The following is a 16,625-nucleotide window of genomic DNA, read 5'->3' on the forward strand; positions in this document are numbered from 1 at the left end:
GCCAGAAAGTTTGTCCGTTCGCACAGCCAGCAAAAGTCCGATAAAAACCAAAAAAGTTTGTCCGATGGAGCGTACACACGGTCAGATGTTGCTCCAAAACAGCTAATTTGCATGTTTGTTGTCAAAAAGTATGATCGTGTGTATGGGCCTTTAGTGTGATAGCTAAGTGATATCTTTACCCATCTATAAAATGTTGTCTCCATAATGCTTGTGGTGTTTTTACTTTACTGTAACCATCATGTTGTTTTTGCTTTTCTAGTATATGCAGTATTTGCCTTTACCAGCGTGGTGGGTCTTATCATTGGCCTGGAACAAGATGGAATCATTGATAGTTTTATGACCCTATATTTAAAAGAGGTAATAACAGAGTTTAGCTATGTGCATAGCTGTTCTATACATTTATGGGACATTATGACTGTAACTATTCCCTTTTCAAGCAAAATATATTAAAGCTGTATTTTTTTTTCAGTATGTTTGGCATCATGCCTTACTGTATACAGTTTTCTTAAGCAAATCCATTTGTTGTCAATGTGTTGCAAAGTTCCTTACCTGAAGATCCTGCCATGAATAGCACTTCCTGTTGTAAGCTGACAGTGCTAAGCCTTTACCTTGCAATTCGCAGCAGTGTTGTTAGCCTGCAATGTGTAATTCTGCCTGCCTGGCAAGCATGGGCAGACCTGATTGACAGTCCCATGGCCAGTCTATGAGGTGCACACAGCAGGCTGACAGCACTGCTACTAATTGTGAGGCAGTGGCATAGCCCAGCCATAGATTCGAACCATGTATGGACAGGCTGAATGTACCAAGTTGATCGTTTGATAAACTTGGGTACAACCAGCCAGCTGGATCTTACATACAATTATCGCTTGCAGCTGGTATAGCCACTAGCAATAATTACTGTTTTCTTCCAGCGGGGGCGGCTTCCCCCGGCCCTCACCAGGAGAATACAATGACTCTGCAGGAGGGATTCCCATGTCAACCTTGTCTATGTTGATGGGGGAATCAAGCATATTTCATTCCAGCGACACTAAGTTGCAGGAAAGAAATTTGCACAGTGTATGGCTGGCTTTAGCCTTGTCAGCCTCAACAGGAAGTGATGTTACTGCCAAGATCTCCAAGTAAGAAACTCTGCAACAGATTCACAATAAATTATTTTTTTGATAAAAACTGTGTACAGTGAGGTGTGATGGCAAACAGATTTTGTGTTTACATAAATTTTAATAGCTCAGCATAATTACAAATGAATAAATCAACGTATGATCAGCTGAAATGATGAATCTGACAGTAAAAAGGTAATTCATGTGGTATATGTGCATATCACACACCATTCCGAAGTGCATGAAAATATGACAAATCATTTGTGCTGTTGAAATGAGTGTTTTCAGATTTGTTGGTGGATTGCCATGGAATGTCCTCATATTGAATGATGATCTTATTAGTACAATGTATGAATTTATTATTGTTGTGACATCTATTGTGTAAAAGGTGCTCAGCGTGACCATATCATTTCCTTCCGTGCCAAGACAATACATTCTTAAATTTTTTTTAAACTGAATTTTTTTTATATTGAGTTTCTCCCAAAAATGTAAGTGGACCTCCAGCAACCTTTTCCAAAAAGACCCCTATGCAATGAATTTTCTTCTGAACAGTAAATACTAGAGGTTCGCGATTAATCGCGAAACGATTGCGATCTCAATTCACCCTCCCCACGCGATCTAAGTTCTGGGTGACCCGCGATTTTCTTTTAGCACCACCGGTTCCACGTAACCATTGTGGAACGCAAATGGCGGATATCGGAACTGACGTCAGCCACTGGAACTGACGTCAGTCATTGGAGCGTGCGATGTGGCGTGCCGCTGCCTGGTTGTGGGCGGGTACAGTGGCAGTAATAAAAGACAGGCAAGATCACAGATTAAGTATTCCTGTGAAGGTAACCTAGATAGGACAAGGCTCCAGAGGGTTTGCATTTGCAATGCCATTATTGAGTCATCAGGACATATTTACACACATAGATTAAATAAAAACACATTTAGCAAAGTGGAAGTGTTTTTCAAAAACAGATTGACATCTGGTCCTGCATAAATCAGCAGCCAGTGTAACCATGCCACGGCGCTGCCAAACAAATAAGTGTTTGGATAAAATGTGCAGATCTATTCTGTACCGAGGCAAATTCATTACTATATCTGCAAACATCAATGGACAACATTAAACTAACAAAGCTCTGATAACCTAATGTTCTCAGAGATTGTACATTTTTCAAATAAAACAGTTTTTTGAGAATCGTGATCTTCATGCTAAGCAAAAGAATCGTGATTCTCATTTTTCCCAGAATCGTGCAGCTCTAGTAAATACCTGCGCTCCTCCTGTTTCAAATTCTGCACCTCCTCTAATTACATATACATATTACTTTCCTTCCTTCTCTATCGACATCCTAAGAATACTATAGAGCTTGCCTTGTGCCCTAGATAATATTTTCTCTGGAAGTCACCTGCATCTTACAAAGATATTTTATTCAGTTTGTATATCTCCCCTTTCTTTTTTTATAGGAAACTATTTAAAATATAAAAAAATGTTAAATATTTTAATCCACCTTACAGCTTTCACTGGCGAGTCCTTTCAGAAAATCTTGCAGTCTCTCTATGGATTAATTTAATTGTACTTCTAAATCCTGAATGGAAAATATTTTAGCACATTTGGAGCAGATTAAAGATTAATGTTGTTTTTCAGAAATATTAAAATGCAGCAACAATAGTTGTTAAGCAGCAATTTTGCACAAATTTTTAACTCTTCTGCAAATCTGCATACAAGGTCAACTGCATCTTCTATGAAATATGTAATCATATGAACATACCTTTTGCCCTTTGGAACTGTTATGCCGCGTACACATGACCGGACTTTCCGGCAGACTAGGTCCGTCTGTCTTCCTGATGGACTTTTGGCGGAGTTGCAGCTGACTTTCTGAATGAACGGACTTGGCCACACACAAAAATCCATTCGTTTTGAACGTGATGACATAAGACGGGACTAAAAAGGGAAGTTCAATAGCCAGTAGCCAATAGCTTGCCTTGCGTCGTATTTGGTACGTCAGACCAGCATACAGATGAACGGTTTTCCCAATAGGAATTGAGTTCATCGAACAGATTTGAAACATGTTCTATTGCTAGGTCCGTCGGATTTTTAAAACGAAAAACAATCAGATTAGCCCACACTCAATCGGATTGTCCGACAGACTGATTCCGTCGGACCCAGTCTGCCGGAAAGTCCGGTCATGTGTACACAGCATTAGTTGAGTTGGTAGGCTCTTTAGGCTTGTGTAGCCCACAATTACAGTTAGGCCTCATATACACTGGATGTTTAGGCCCAGTGCATGAGACTCCAGTGTTTGTGTGCAGGTGGAAGGCATAGGTACATTGTCTGGCCCTGCTGCTGGTGACCTGTAAAAGGCTACCGTAACAGCTGCTGCAGCTGTGCAGGCCTGGATGATGCATTAACTGGTACTAATGTTTTGGGTAGCATGTGCCCAGGGAAGAATGCCTAGAATGCAAACCATCTCAGTTCCCAGCATTTGTCCCTGGGTGCATACTGCCCTAAACCTGTTCTGATGGTGTGGTTATATATATATATATATATATATATATATATATATATATATATCTATATATATAAAATGTGTGTGTGGGCGGAACTCCGCTTTAAAGGCAGAGGAGGGATCTGTCCTATTGCTGCCACAAGAGATGTTTACATTCTTTGTGACAGCAATTAAAGTGATACATTTTTTTTAAAGTGCCCCCGTCCCCTTGTGCTCATGTGCAAAGGTGAATGCACACATCAGTCACACACACACACAAAAAGTGATCACCCCATACATGTAAGGTATCACCGCAAATGGATTGTCTCCAGGTTACCATAGCGGTGACCCGATTAAAGCAGATCCTGGCTTTCCTTGGGTCTCCGACTGGCCAACAAATGCCCTGGCTAGTAGCTTTGGTTTCCCGGTGGGAAAGGAGAGCCTGGCCAACCGCAGAAGGCAGCAGGTGGGGGGGTGATGGACGCTGCTTGTAATAACAACCGAGTGGCTGGTTGGAGACCGTCGGCTCTAAAAAACAGTACCGGGGTAGCTGCAGGCATCACCCTGGTATAACCACTTGATGGTCAACCAAATCATCAGGCATGTGATTTGGTGGCAAGTGGTTAACGTTACATTTCTGTCAAAACAGCAATATTCTTGTAACGAAACTTGGTTTTACTTAAAGGCATTATATAACGACTAAAAAGATGTCTGCAGTGCATGTTCAAACCTTAATACCATAAATAATAATATGTTAGATTTTTATTTCCCTCCAGGAGTATATAATGAGTTTGGAAATGGTAGAGAAATGCTTAAAGAGGAAGTAAACTTTCCTGGTTTGTTTGTACCTATAGGTAAGTCTGTAATGCCGCGTACACACGACCAGACTTTTTGACAGCAAAGAGAGCGAATCTGTCGGACTATTCGATCATGTGTGGGCTCCATCGGACCTTTGCTTGCCAAAAATCAGACAGACTTTAGAAATAGAACATGTTTTACATTTTCCCATCGGAACTCCGCTGCACCCAGTTCCGACGGACCAAATACGGCATGCGGGCAGCTACAGCACCTGCCTGTGAGAATGTTTCCAGCGCGATCCCATCACACTGGTTCTCGGCGACAGGGTACTGTACATCTCACTCTTGCTGCAATAGGAAAAACACATTTTCCTATCTCAGCGAGCGCGAGGGGGAATGCCCCTCCAGGGGCATACCAGGCCTGGTATGGATTTTAAGGGGAACCCCCTACGCCGGAAAAAATGGCGTGAGGGTCCCTCCAAAATCCATACCAGACCCTTTTTCGAGCACGCAGCCCGGCCGGTCAGGAAAGGGGTGGGGACAAGCGAGTGCCCCCCCCTCCCGAGCCGTACAAGGCCGCATGCCCTCAATATGGGGGGGTGGGGGCTTTGGGGAAGGTGCATGCTGGGACTATGACGTCATAGGGGGCGGGGTCACCGGTGGCCCCGCTCCTTATGCCTATATAAGTCGTCGCTCACCATGTCCACAGCATTACAGCGGTAGAGAGCGTCATCTCAACATTAGAAGAACAGAAGAAGGAAGAAGAAGACGACGATGGCGTTGAAGGAGAAAGACAGGCCACTGCTAGCAAAAGAGCGGCAAAAGAGCAGAAGATAGTGGTGGAGCCCGGCAGAAGAACCGGAGAGCGCGGAGAAGTGGGAAGAAGACCCCCGAAGTCAGAAGAAGACCCCCGGAGCTGCCTAATAAACTACTTTAAAAACCTGTTTAGTGTGTTTTTTTTTATTGACACTTTTCCCCATGTGAATGGGTAGGGGTACAATGTACCCCATACTCATTCACATAGGGTGGGGGGCCGAGATCTGGGGGCCCCCTTGTTAAAGGGGGCTCCCGGATTCCGATAAGCCCCCCGCCCACAGACCCCGACAACCAACGACCAGGGCTGTCGGGAAGAGGCCCCTGTCCTCATCAACAGGGCGCCCCCTTCCCCAAGGCACCCACCCCCCCATGTTGAGGGCATGCGGCCTGGTACGGTTCAGGAGGGGGGGCACTCACTCGTCCCCACCCCTTTTCCTGACCGGCTGGGCTGCGTGCTCGGATAAGATTCTGGTATGGATTTTGGGGGGACCCCCACGCCATTTTTTCGGTGTAGGGGGTTCACCTTAAAATCCATACCAGGCGACGGGGCTCGCAAGGTGTCAATCTCGCCGATAAAAGCAGCGAGATTGATTTCCTTTTCTAGTCCCGTCGTAACTCATCACGTTCAAAGTGAACTGACTTTAGTCCGTGTGTGGGCAAGTCCGTTCATTTGGAAGTCCGCCGGGACTCCACCGGGAAGTCCGGTGGACCTAGATTGCCAGAAAGTCCGGTCATGCGTGGGCAAGTCTGTTCGTTCAGAAAGTCTGCCGGAATTCCGGCGGAAGTCTGTCGGACCCTAGTCTGCTGGAAAGTCTGGTTGTGTGTACAGGGCATAATAAGGCTTACTATAGGTACTGCAAATATCTCCTAAACTTGCACCGTTTAGAATATATTTACTGTATATGCCACTAATTACATCACCGGTGCATGTGCTCTGAAGGAACAGTGGCCTATGCTGAACATGTAAATGCTATGCTTTCTATGTTGGAGTAAAAGGAGTTAAAAAGTGTACAATTGTATGTAGTTGACACAAAAAATATGTTAAATAGTAATTATCATAATATCATTTTTCAGAGTGAGCCATATCTGAACACAGCTCATGGTCACATGATCTGCTACTGGGATGGCACTGCTCATTACCTGATGTACCTACTGATGGTGGCAGCGATCGCTTGGGAGTAAGTGGTTGTATACAAACATTAGCATAACCAATGTGTGTATTATATACAATTTGTAGTTGTAATCAACACTAACCCAGTTGCATAGACAATATTGGGCACGAATGAAAATAAAATAAACATTTACTACAGGTTGCATGTACTGTATTTATAATGTTTAGTATGCACATCTACAACAAGAAAGCATGTGCTTGCTGGCTGCATGCATATGGGACTACCTGCTTTAGTCAGTTATATCTGTTGGGAATAAAGGGGGGCTGTGTCTATCCTTTGAATCATTCAGTGGTCTGAGGAATTAGAGTTTTTCACCTGCTGGATATGAAATATGTACAGTATCTCACAAAAGTGACTATACCTCTCACAGATTTGTATTTTATTACATCTTTTTATGTGACAACACTGAAGAAATTACACTTGTTGAACACACCTGCTCCCCATTCACACCTGAGACCTTGTAACACTAATGAGTCACCTGACACCAGGGGGGGTTGGCTAATTGGGCCCAATTTGGAAATTTTCACTTAGGGGTATACTCACTTTTGTTGGTTGCCCTGCGCCCCCCACCCAAAAGCACCTTGTCCCCATGTTGATGAGGACAAGGGCCTCTTCCCCCAGATCCCGGCCCCCCACCCTATGTGAATGAGTATTGGGTACATCGTACCCCTACCCATTCACCTGAGGGAAAAAGTGTCAATAAAAAAAACACACTACACAGGTTTTTAAAGTAGTTTATTAGGCAGCTCCGGTGGTCTTCTTCCGACTTCAGGGGTCTTCTTCTGACTTCTCCGTGCTTTCCGGTTCTTCTCGCTGGGCTCCTCCGCTATCTTCTGCTCTTTTGCCGCTCTTTTGCTAGCGGAAGAGCCTGGCTTTCTCCTTCATCGTCATCGCCGTCTTCTTCTTCCTTCTTCTGTTCTTCTGATGTTGACACTCCGCTCTCTCCCACTGTAATGCCGTGGACATGGTGAGCGGCGACTTATATAGGCATAAAGGGAGGGGTCACCGGGTGATGTTACATGGTGAACTCGCCCTTATGACGTCACAGTCCCGGGGCATGCTGGGACTATGACATCATAAGAGACGGGGTCACCATGTGACATCACCTAGTGACCCTGCCCCTTATGCCTATATAAGTCGTCGTTCACCGTGTCCACGGGATTACAGCGATAGAGAGCATTGTGTCAACATCGGAAGAACAGAAGAAGGAAGAAGAAGACGTTGGAGGAGACGACAACAATGATGAACGGAGAAACCTGGGCTCCTCCTCAAGCAAAAGAGCAGAAGATAGCGGAGGAGCCCGGCGTGAAGAACCGGAAAGCGTGGAGGAATCGGAAGAAGACCCCCAAAGTCAGAAGAAGATCCCGGAGCTGCCTAATAAACGACTTTAAAAACCTGTGTAGTGTGTTTTTTTTATTGACACTTTTCCCCCCAGGTGAATGGGGTGGTGGGCTGGGTTCTGGGGGGCTTCTGAATTCCGATAAGCCCTCCGTCCGCAGACCCTGACAACCAATGGCCAGGGTTGTCGGGAAGAGGCCCTTGCCCTCATCAACATGGGGACAAGGTGCTATGGAGTGGGGGTCACCCCCCCTTCCCTAAAGCACCCACCCCCCTATGTTGAGGGAATGTGGCCTGGTACGGTTCAGGAGGGGGGTGCTCCTCTCCGGCCGTGCTGCGTGCTCAGATAAGGATCTGGTATGGACTTTGGGGGGACCCCCATGCCGTTTTTCAGTGTAGGGGTTACCCTTAACACTCATACCAGGCGACGGGGCTCACAAGGTGTCAATCTCGCTGATGGAAGCAGCGAGATTGACTTCCTTCTCTAGTCCCGTCGTCCCTGAAGTCACGTTCAAAATGAATGGACTCTAGTCCGTGTGTGGGCAAGTCCGTTCATTTGGAAAGTCTGTCGGACCTCCACCAAAAGTCCGGCGGATTGACCGCCGGACCTAGTCCGCCGGATAGTCCGATCGTGTGTACGCGGCATTAGGATTTTATTTAATTAGTAGTCACAGTGCCCCCTATTATCACTTCACATTCATAGCACAGTAGTTATCTTACAAGCAATTTGGGGAGCACCTTAACTAGCACAATTATCAGGCATTGGTGCAAGGTTTTAATTATTCATTGTTGAAAGAAAACCATAAGAAGTCCCATTTGCAGTTTGCGAGAAGCCATGTGGGAGACATAGCAAACATGTGGAGGAAGGTGCTTTGGTTAGATGACACTAAAATTGAACTTTTTTTGGCCTAAAAGCAAAACGCTATGTGTGGACGAAAACTAACACTGCATATCACCCTGAACACACCATCCCCACCAAGAAACATGGTGGTGTCAGCATCATGTTGTGGGGATGCTTATCTTCAGCAGGGACAGAGAAGCTGGTCAGAGTTGATGGGAAGATGGATGGAGCCAAATACAGGGCAATCGTTGAAGAAGCTGTTAGAGTCTGAAAGACTTAAGACTGGTGTGGAGGTTCACCTTCCAGCAGGACAATGACCCTAAACATACAGCCAGAGCAACAATGGAATGGTTTATATAAAAGCATATTCATGTGTTAAAATAACCCAATCAAAGTCAAGACCCAAATCCAATTGAGAATCTGTGGCAAGATTTGAAAATTGCTGTTTAGACTCTCTCCATCCAATCTGACAGAGCTTGAGCTATTTTTGCAAACAAAAATTGGCAAAAATGTCACTCTCTTAGGCCGCGTACACACGCGCGGACTGTTCGCCCAACTTTGTCCGTCCAACAGTTTCGGCAAACAGTCCGCTCAAACTTAGCATGGACGGACATGGCCACACACGACGTACGAACAGTTTGCTGAAACCGTGCGCGATGACGTGAACGGCACGTACGACGGGACGAAAAATACGACGTCCTATACACTGCATTATAGCTTTCGGCGTGAAAATCCTTTCTGAGCATGCGCGCAACTTTGTTTGACGAACAAGCCTACACACGAGCGGACTGTTCGCTGAAACAAGGTTTCAGCGGACAGTTTTACGGAATTTCCGAAAAACCTTGTCCGTCCAACTGTCCGCTGAAACTGTCCGCTGAAAGCCCACACACGAGCGGACTGTCCGCCCAAACACTGTTCAGCGGACAAAGTTGGACGAACAGTCCGCCCATGTGTACGCGGCCTTAGATGTTCAAAGCTGGTAGAGACATACCCAAAAAGACTTGCAGCTGTAATTGCAGCGAAAGGTGGTTCTACAAAGTATCGATTCAGGGGGGCTGAATACAAATGCACGCCACACTTTTCAGATATTTTGTTGAAAAATTGAAAATCATTTATCATTTTCCTTCTACTTCACAATTATGTGCCACTTTGTGTTGTTCGATCACATAAAATCTAAAATTTAAGTTTTTGGTTGTAACATGACAAACTGTAGAAAATTTCAAGGGGTGTGAATACTTTTTCAAGGCACTGTATATTGGGTTTTTGTACTAGGGTTTAGTTCAGCTTTAACTACATTTCCACCAGAGACACTCTAGTTTTGTGCAATTTTTTGCACAAATGCACCTTTGAACATTAAACTTTATTGCTTCACCTACAGTATGTAGTTCTGATTCCTATTAATTGAAATGAGATGTAACGATTTCAAATGCAGCAATGCTGAGTCACATTCGTTATTCCTGCCATAAAGGACTAGCGTCAAATGTAGAGCTTTAAGGACACCACCACTCACTGTTTCTTCTTGTTCAGGGCTTTGTTTGCCCATTTTTATTAAAAGCAAGTTCAGCAAACAAACATAGGTTTCCCTAGCAGGAGTTTCAGTATTCCTTTTTCCATCAACAAAATGGCATTCAGCCTAGCTGGCTCTCCCTTGCAGCACTGCTGCTCTGGCCTTACACTCCAGGCCCTTGTCTGTCTCATACAGACTGTTTCACCAACCACCTTGGTGCATATAGCTAGCAGCCTCTTGCTGCACTGGCTCCCCCGTGGAGCCCCCCTGACCCCTGGTACTCCGACTTCCTATCTGCCGAGGTGGAGCTCAGAACCGTGGTCGGGTTACTACTAAAAACTGAGCAAACACCTGACCGATCAGTATGCTGGCTGTTCTCAAAATCAGGACCCAGGACTGTGGATTTCATCCCATCCGGATCTCTCAGAAATCCCAGAGCTCCAGGTCCTAAAGTGGACTTTGCAAAACACTGGTGAAACTGAAAGCCCAGTTTCCTCTTCATGTTACAAGCTCCCTCAACCCGTCCCATTGAGAATTTTGAGTCACAGCCTCCTTCTAGACCCTGGCAGGGCAGCGCTCTGCCACAGTGCCTACATAGGAACTACTATCTAAGGATAATGGGGTGATTTCTAATTATGCTGCTAGACGCAAGAAGACACACACATACAATAAAAAAAAACTTTCCATGCATTAAGGTAAAAAATGTTTAGGCATTTAATTCCAGCACTGTGCATATCTGCAGCTCTTCTCTCCCCCCACATCCGGGTTTCACTGACCTTGTGGCACCAGAAGCCATTGGCTCCCAGTGCTTTCAATCAAAGCCATCGAAGAGGGACTGAGTCCCACTGTCTGTGCAACGGATGCAGCAGGGCGGCTCGGTGGTGAACACACTCGAGTGCCCCCATGGGAAGCAGATTTCCGTGGAGGCATTGGATAGAGTGGAGGAGCCAAGAGCGCTAGCAGGGGAACCGAGAGGAGGAGGTTCGGCGCCTCATATAAGTATATGCCTCACATAAGTATAGAGGTGTTTTGTTATTTAAAAAAAATGTCCCACAATCACTTTAATATTTATTGCTTTTTTCTTCTACAGTCAGAATTACAGGACAATTGGCCTTTATTGGATTGGATCTATTGTAATGAGCATGGTTGTCTTTGTTCCTGGAAGCATTGCTGGTAAGTATCACAGGTACATAATAGGCAATCAAACTTAATAGAATTGTGCAACACAAAGGCCCCATACTTACTGTCATGTAGCTGAAACTGCTTCACATTTTTTGGTGTGTTAGGAGCCTATTCAAACAAATGCACTACCTTAACACAACACAAACTAATGCACAGCATAATGTGTGTTAACACATCATGACTGTGTGGACTCAAAATGAAGGCTGGATTTCCTATCAAATACGTTATTAAGGGAAGCAGACAGCCACTGACAATGCAGGTTTCTGTCAGTATAGTGCTGTATAGTAAAAAGTTCCAAACTTCGATCCCACCTGCCATTATAATCCAGCCAGGTCCTCATTGGTGCAATGCCTGCATAATCTGTGCATTATGTTGGTGGAAGAGTATACTGTGTATTTACAGATGACCCATGCTGGGTCTGTATACCTGCAACTGAACTGCTAGAAGCTAGATGAATAGGGACAGATTTTGCTTATCACATCTTGCTGACAGTTCCAGGAATCCCTTAGACCTGGTACACACGTCAAGTTTTTTTCTTTTTCCCGTTTAATCCAGCGGGCTGAATGGGAAAAAAAAACCTGACCGATTGCTGTATCAACAAAAGCAATGTTGGTACGATGATCTCCCTCATTGTGGCTTTGTGTTTTGAAAGGGGGACTGCCCCCCACCAGAACACATTAATCAGCGCTTGCAGCCATTGGCATTAATGCATTGTCTCAATTAACTTTTCTGTAAATAATGTTTTTAGATCTTAGACTATCCCTTTTAAAGTGGTAGTAAACTGCTGAAAAAACAAAACAAAAAGAAATAACCTGCAAGACAATAGCATAATGTGTTAGTATGCATTGCATACTAGCACATTATGAAATACTTACCGAACGAGGCTCCCGCAGCTCACCAAGTCACCACTGAGGGGGCTGACATGTTCCATCCACAGCTGCAGTGAAGTCCTATCCATGGCTGCATGCAGGGTGAATATCTTCTAAACCATGCAGGAATTTAATTTTACCTACAAGTAATGCCCCGTACACACGGTCGGACAAATTCCGACGATAAAATCCGACAGATTTTTTCCGACGGATTTTGGCCCAAACTTGTCTTGCATACACACGGTCGCACAAAGTTGTAGGATAATCTGATCGTTCAGAACGAGGTGACGTAAACCACGTGCGACGGGACTATAAAGAGGCCAGTAGCCAATAGCTTTAGTCTTGTAATTTATTCTGAGCATGTATGGCACTTTGTCCATCGGAATTGTCTACACACGATCGGAATTTAAATGATCGGATTTTGTTGTCAGAAAATTTTAGATCTAGCTCTCAAACTTTGTGTGTCGGAAATTCCGACGGAAAAAGTCAGACGGAGCCCACGCACGATCGGATTTTCCGACAACACAATCCGATCACACATTTTCCGTGTAGGTATAAATGACCAAGCGAACCATACAACCGCTTTGAGTCTTGAATAAGATATAGACCCTTATCTACTAATTTAGTTTGGATTTAACTAAAAGGTCAATTGCTCCACTAGCTACTGAGCTGGATCACCCAATGTTTTTTCTTTCTTTTTGTTTGGGACTCCAAGGACAAGATCATAATTTCCTGGCTTAAAGTGGGGTGCCGCCTAAAAAAAAAAAAAAGAAAAAATTAAAAGTCAACAGCTACAAATACTGCAGCTGCTGACTTTTAATAATCAAACACTTACCTGTCCCAGGGTCCAGCCATGCGGGGGAACGAAGCACTCCCCTCGTTCCCCGCTCCGCTCGCGGCGCCCGAATTCTTACTGTAGGCACCTGGCTGTGGCTTCACAGCCGGGCACCCACTGCGCATCCAGATGACTGTGCGGCTCCAGGGGAAGTGATGTCACCAGCCCGGGCAATGAAGAAGGCAGACTACGAGGGACCCCCTAGCAACAGGCATTTAGAGGTGAGTAAAAAAAATTTTTCCAATTATTTTTATTCATTTTAAGCTATTTTTTTGGTGGCAGCACCACTTTAAATGTAAACCTGTGTGTTTCCTATGCTGAGCAAAATAACAAATATACTAAAATGTAGGACAGGCAGCGCATGTTCTTCATTCCTATTCTTTCCATATAATGCCGCGTACACACGACCACACTTTTCAATGGACTAGGTCAGACGGAATGAATCCGTCGGATATTACGATCGTGTGTGGGCTCCAGCGGACTTTTTTTCCCCAAAAGTCAGACGGACCTAGAAATAAAACATGTTTCAAATATTTCCGATGGACTAGAGTCCGGTCGAAAAATACGTTCGTCTGTATGCTAGTCCGACAGACGAAAACCGTCGCTAGGGCAGCTATTGGCTACTGTCTATGAACTTCCTTATTCTGGTCCGGTCGAACGTCATCACGGTCGGATCCGTCGGTCTTTGGTGTGCTTGTGTGTGTCCAAGTCCGTCGGAACTCCGCCGAAAGTCCGTTTGGAAGACCGTCGGACCTAGTCCGTCAAAAAGTACGGTCGTGTGTACGCGACATGACAGAACTGGTGCCCAGTAATTTGTGTTCTAAAGGAACCCAATACTGTCACAGGCAAAGATGACTCTGCTGCAGTTTCTTGCAGTTAACACAAACTGATTGGTGACACATCCCTGCCAGTGTTTGTCCGACTCCACACCATCTATGTAATACTTGCACATGATCACACTACATATAGAAAAACCTTGGAATTCATGTCATTACAATCACTTCACAAATGTATTGCAGTACAACTTAAACCTAAACAGACGTTTCTGTTCTACAGGGAAATATGGTACACGAATTTGTTCGACATTTCTCCTAAACTTTCCATATTTGTGCCTTCCACTTTGGGCTGCATTCAAGATCTACAATCAGCCATCTGTCATTCATAACCCATCTATAGAGGTAACTTAACATATTTAAGATTGATTATACTGGATTCTAAGAGATTTAGAGCATCCAGATAAATGCTATTCATATTGTTATGTCAAGAAATGTATATTATAGCGAATGGTGAAGCACTGCCTCGAAACCTTATTAATAGTGCCAAAATAGTGATAATTATAAATTATATAAAGAACTCTCTGTGACAACTCATAATAATATGATTAAATCAATCAAAATCATATCAACTAAATACAAATATAAACCAGGAAAAATGTGGTTAACATAAACGGAAATATAAAGTCCCATCCAATCCTGATCAATGTGCAAAACCCAAATTTGTAAAAAAGTCCAAACAACATCTATTCCCAATATAGTGTCCCATACACCATCCATTCTGTATATAAGTGGTGCCAGATTTATGAACTCTTCTCACAGGTAATACGTGACCTTTTTGTCACTTCACTCCACACCCACAGTGCCCTTCACCACACCTCTTGGGTGTCCTCTCACCTAATATAAGGGGACCCCACTAGTATATTAGGGTCAGTTGCACTTTCCTAATAACTGTCAGCTCCAGTCTCTCTCTTCAGGCTCAGCAATAAGACAGGTTTCCAGATGGATGGATCATGGGAGGAAGCAAAAAAAGAGAACCGATAGTGTAGACTGCTAAAAATGTACTGATCTCTTAACATAAATTGCACTTACATTTTTTAAATATCCACAGGCATAAAATAAACTCAAATCAATATCTCAATGGTGGTGTGCAAACCCTGCCCAGTGTGATGATGCCACTCCTTTGGAGCCTTTGAGAAAGCTGATTGGAGTGCAATGCTATCACTATTTAAGCATTATTAATAAAGTTTAGAGGAAGAGCTTCACCATTGGATATAATATATATATTGCATTTGACAGTGTTTTCATAACACGTTGTAGGTGGTAGCTGTTTTTTTATTTTTATTTTTTTTTATTTTGATATAGTGGTGTAGAGTAGAGTAGCGCAGGGTACCTATATTTATTTATTATGCCAAGAAACTTGCCTTTAAAACGATTGCCATTGTAGCTGCCTTAGCTACTGTATGTGTGATCTAGGTGGAATATACATAAAAAAGATAACTTAGTTCTCCCCCCTGACTTATGGCTGGGTAGTTTGCTTCCTTACCTCCTCATCTTTGGTGTGGTCTATAAAGATTTTACCCTCAAACAGAGACAGATTAAGGCAGAAGGGGCACTAGGCAAGGTATTAGCTTTGGCCTCCCACCTCTGACTAGCATTGATGTAGATTGCACAAGAAAGGTGCCCCCTTTGCACTGTCTGTACTGGCATGGCTCCATCAGACACAAGCTGCATGTAACTACATCCTTGTGAATTTAGAGGCAGGTGCAGAGCTATGACCAGTTTGCAGTATCCTGCTAGTTTAGTGCAAGAGCATGAATGTAAAAGGGACATCCACTAGGCCCTAGGCATCTGATTAGGGTTGCCTTGTGGATGATCTGGCTCTTTGTTGGTTGCTTGTGGTGTGTATATGGAGGACAATGTACAGTATCTTAGAAAAGTGAGTACACCCCTCAATTTTTTTTGTAAATACTTTATTATATCTTTTCATGTGACAACACTGAAGAAATGACACTTTGCTACAATGTAAAGTAGTGAGTGTACAGCTAGTAAAACAGTGTAAATTTGTTGTTCCCTCAAAATAACTCACACAGCCATTAATGTCTAAACCACTGCCATCAAAAGTGAGTACACCCCTAAGTGAAAATGTCCAAATTGGGCCCAAAGTATCAATATTTTGTGTGGCCACCATTATTTCCCAGCACTGCCCTAACCCTCTTGGGCATGGAGTTCCCCAGAGCTTCACAGGTTGTCACTGGAGTCCTTTTCCACTCCTCCATGATGACATCACGGAGCTGGTGGATGTTAGAGACCTTGCGCTCCTCCACCTTCTGTTTCAGGATGCCCCACAGATGCTCAATAGGGTTTAGGTCTGGAGACATGCTTGGCCAGTCCATCACCTTTACCCTCTGCTTCTTTAGCAAGGCAGTGGTTGTCTTGGAGGTGTGTTTGGGGTCGTTATCATGTTAGAATACTGCCCTGCGGTCCATTCTACAAAGGGAGGGGATCATGCTCTGCTTCAGTATGTCACAGTACATGTTGGCATTCATGGTTCCCTCAATGAACTGTAGCTCCCCAGTGACGGCAGCACCATGACACTTCCACCACCATGCTTGACTGTAGGCAAGACACACTTGTCTTTGTACGCCTCACCTGGTTGCCACCACACACGCTTGACACCATCTGAACCAAATAAGTTTATCTTGGTCTCATCAGACAACAGGACATGGTTCCATTAATCCATGTCCTTAGTCTGCTTGTCTTAAGCAAGATGTTTGCAGGCTTTCTTGTGCATCATTATTAGAAAAGGCTTCCTTCAGGGACAACAGCCATGCAGACCAATTTGATGCAACGTATGACGTATGGTCTGAGCACTGACAGACTGACCCAGCACCCCTTAAACCTTTGTAGCAATGCTGGCAGCACTC

At 44.3% G+C, this 16,625-nt stretch overlaps 1 protein-coding gene across 2 annotated transcripts in view; it reads left to right on the plus strand.

Annotated features, from left to right (window-relative positions):
* The window catches only part of TM6SF1 (transmembrane 6 superfamily member 1), an 82,090-nt gene that overhangs the window by 24,518 nt on the left and 40,947 nt on the right, over positions 1–16,625 (plus strand). For both annotated transcript variants that reach the window (XM_077472348.1, XM_077472349.1), the window contains 4 exons: positions 260–357; positions 6,256–6,359; positions 11,130–11,212; positions 13,982–14,103. In XM_077472348.1, the coding sequence (XP_077328474.1) occupies positions 260–357; positions 6,256–6,359; positions 11,130–11,212; positions 13,982–14,103 (407 nt within the window). The remainder of the gene's footprint in view (positions 1–259; positions 358–6,255; positions 6,360–11,129; positions 11,213–13,981; positions 14,104–16,625) is intronic.

This window comes from Lithobates pipiens, unplaced genomic scaffold (genome assembly GCF_037356315.1).
Source record: "Lithobates pipiens isolate NorthernLeopardFrog02 unplaced genomic scaffold, aLitPip1_a1.2 Scaffold_8, whole genome shotgun sequence".
NCBI classification, from domain to species: domain Eukaryota; kingdom Metazoa; phylum Chordata; class Amphibia; order Anura; family Ranidae; genus Lithobates; species Lithobates pipiens.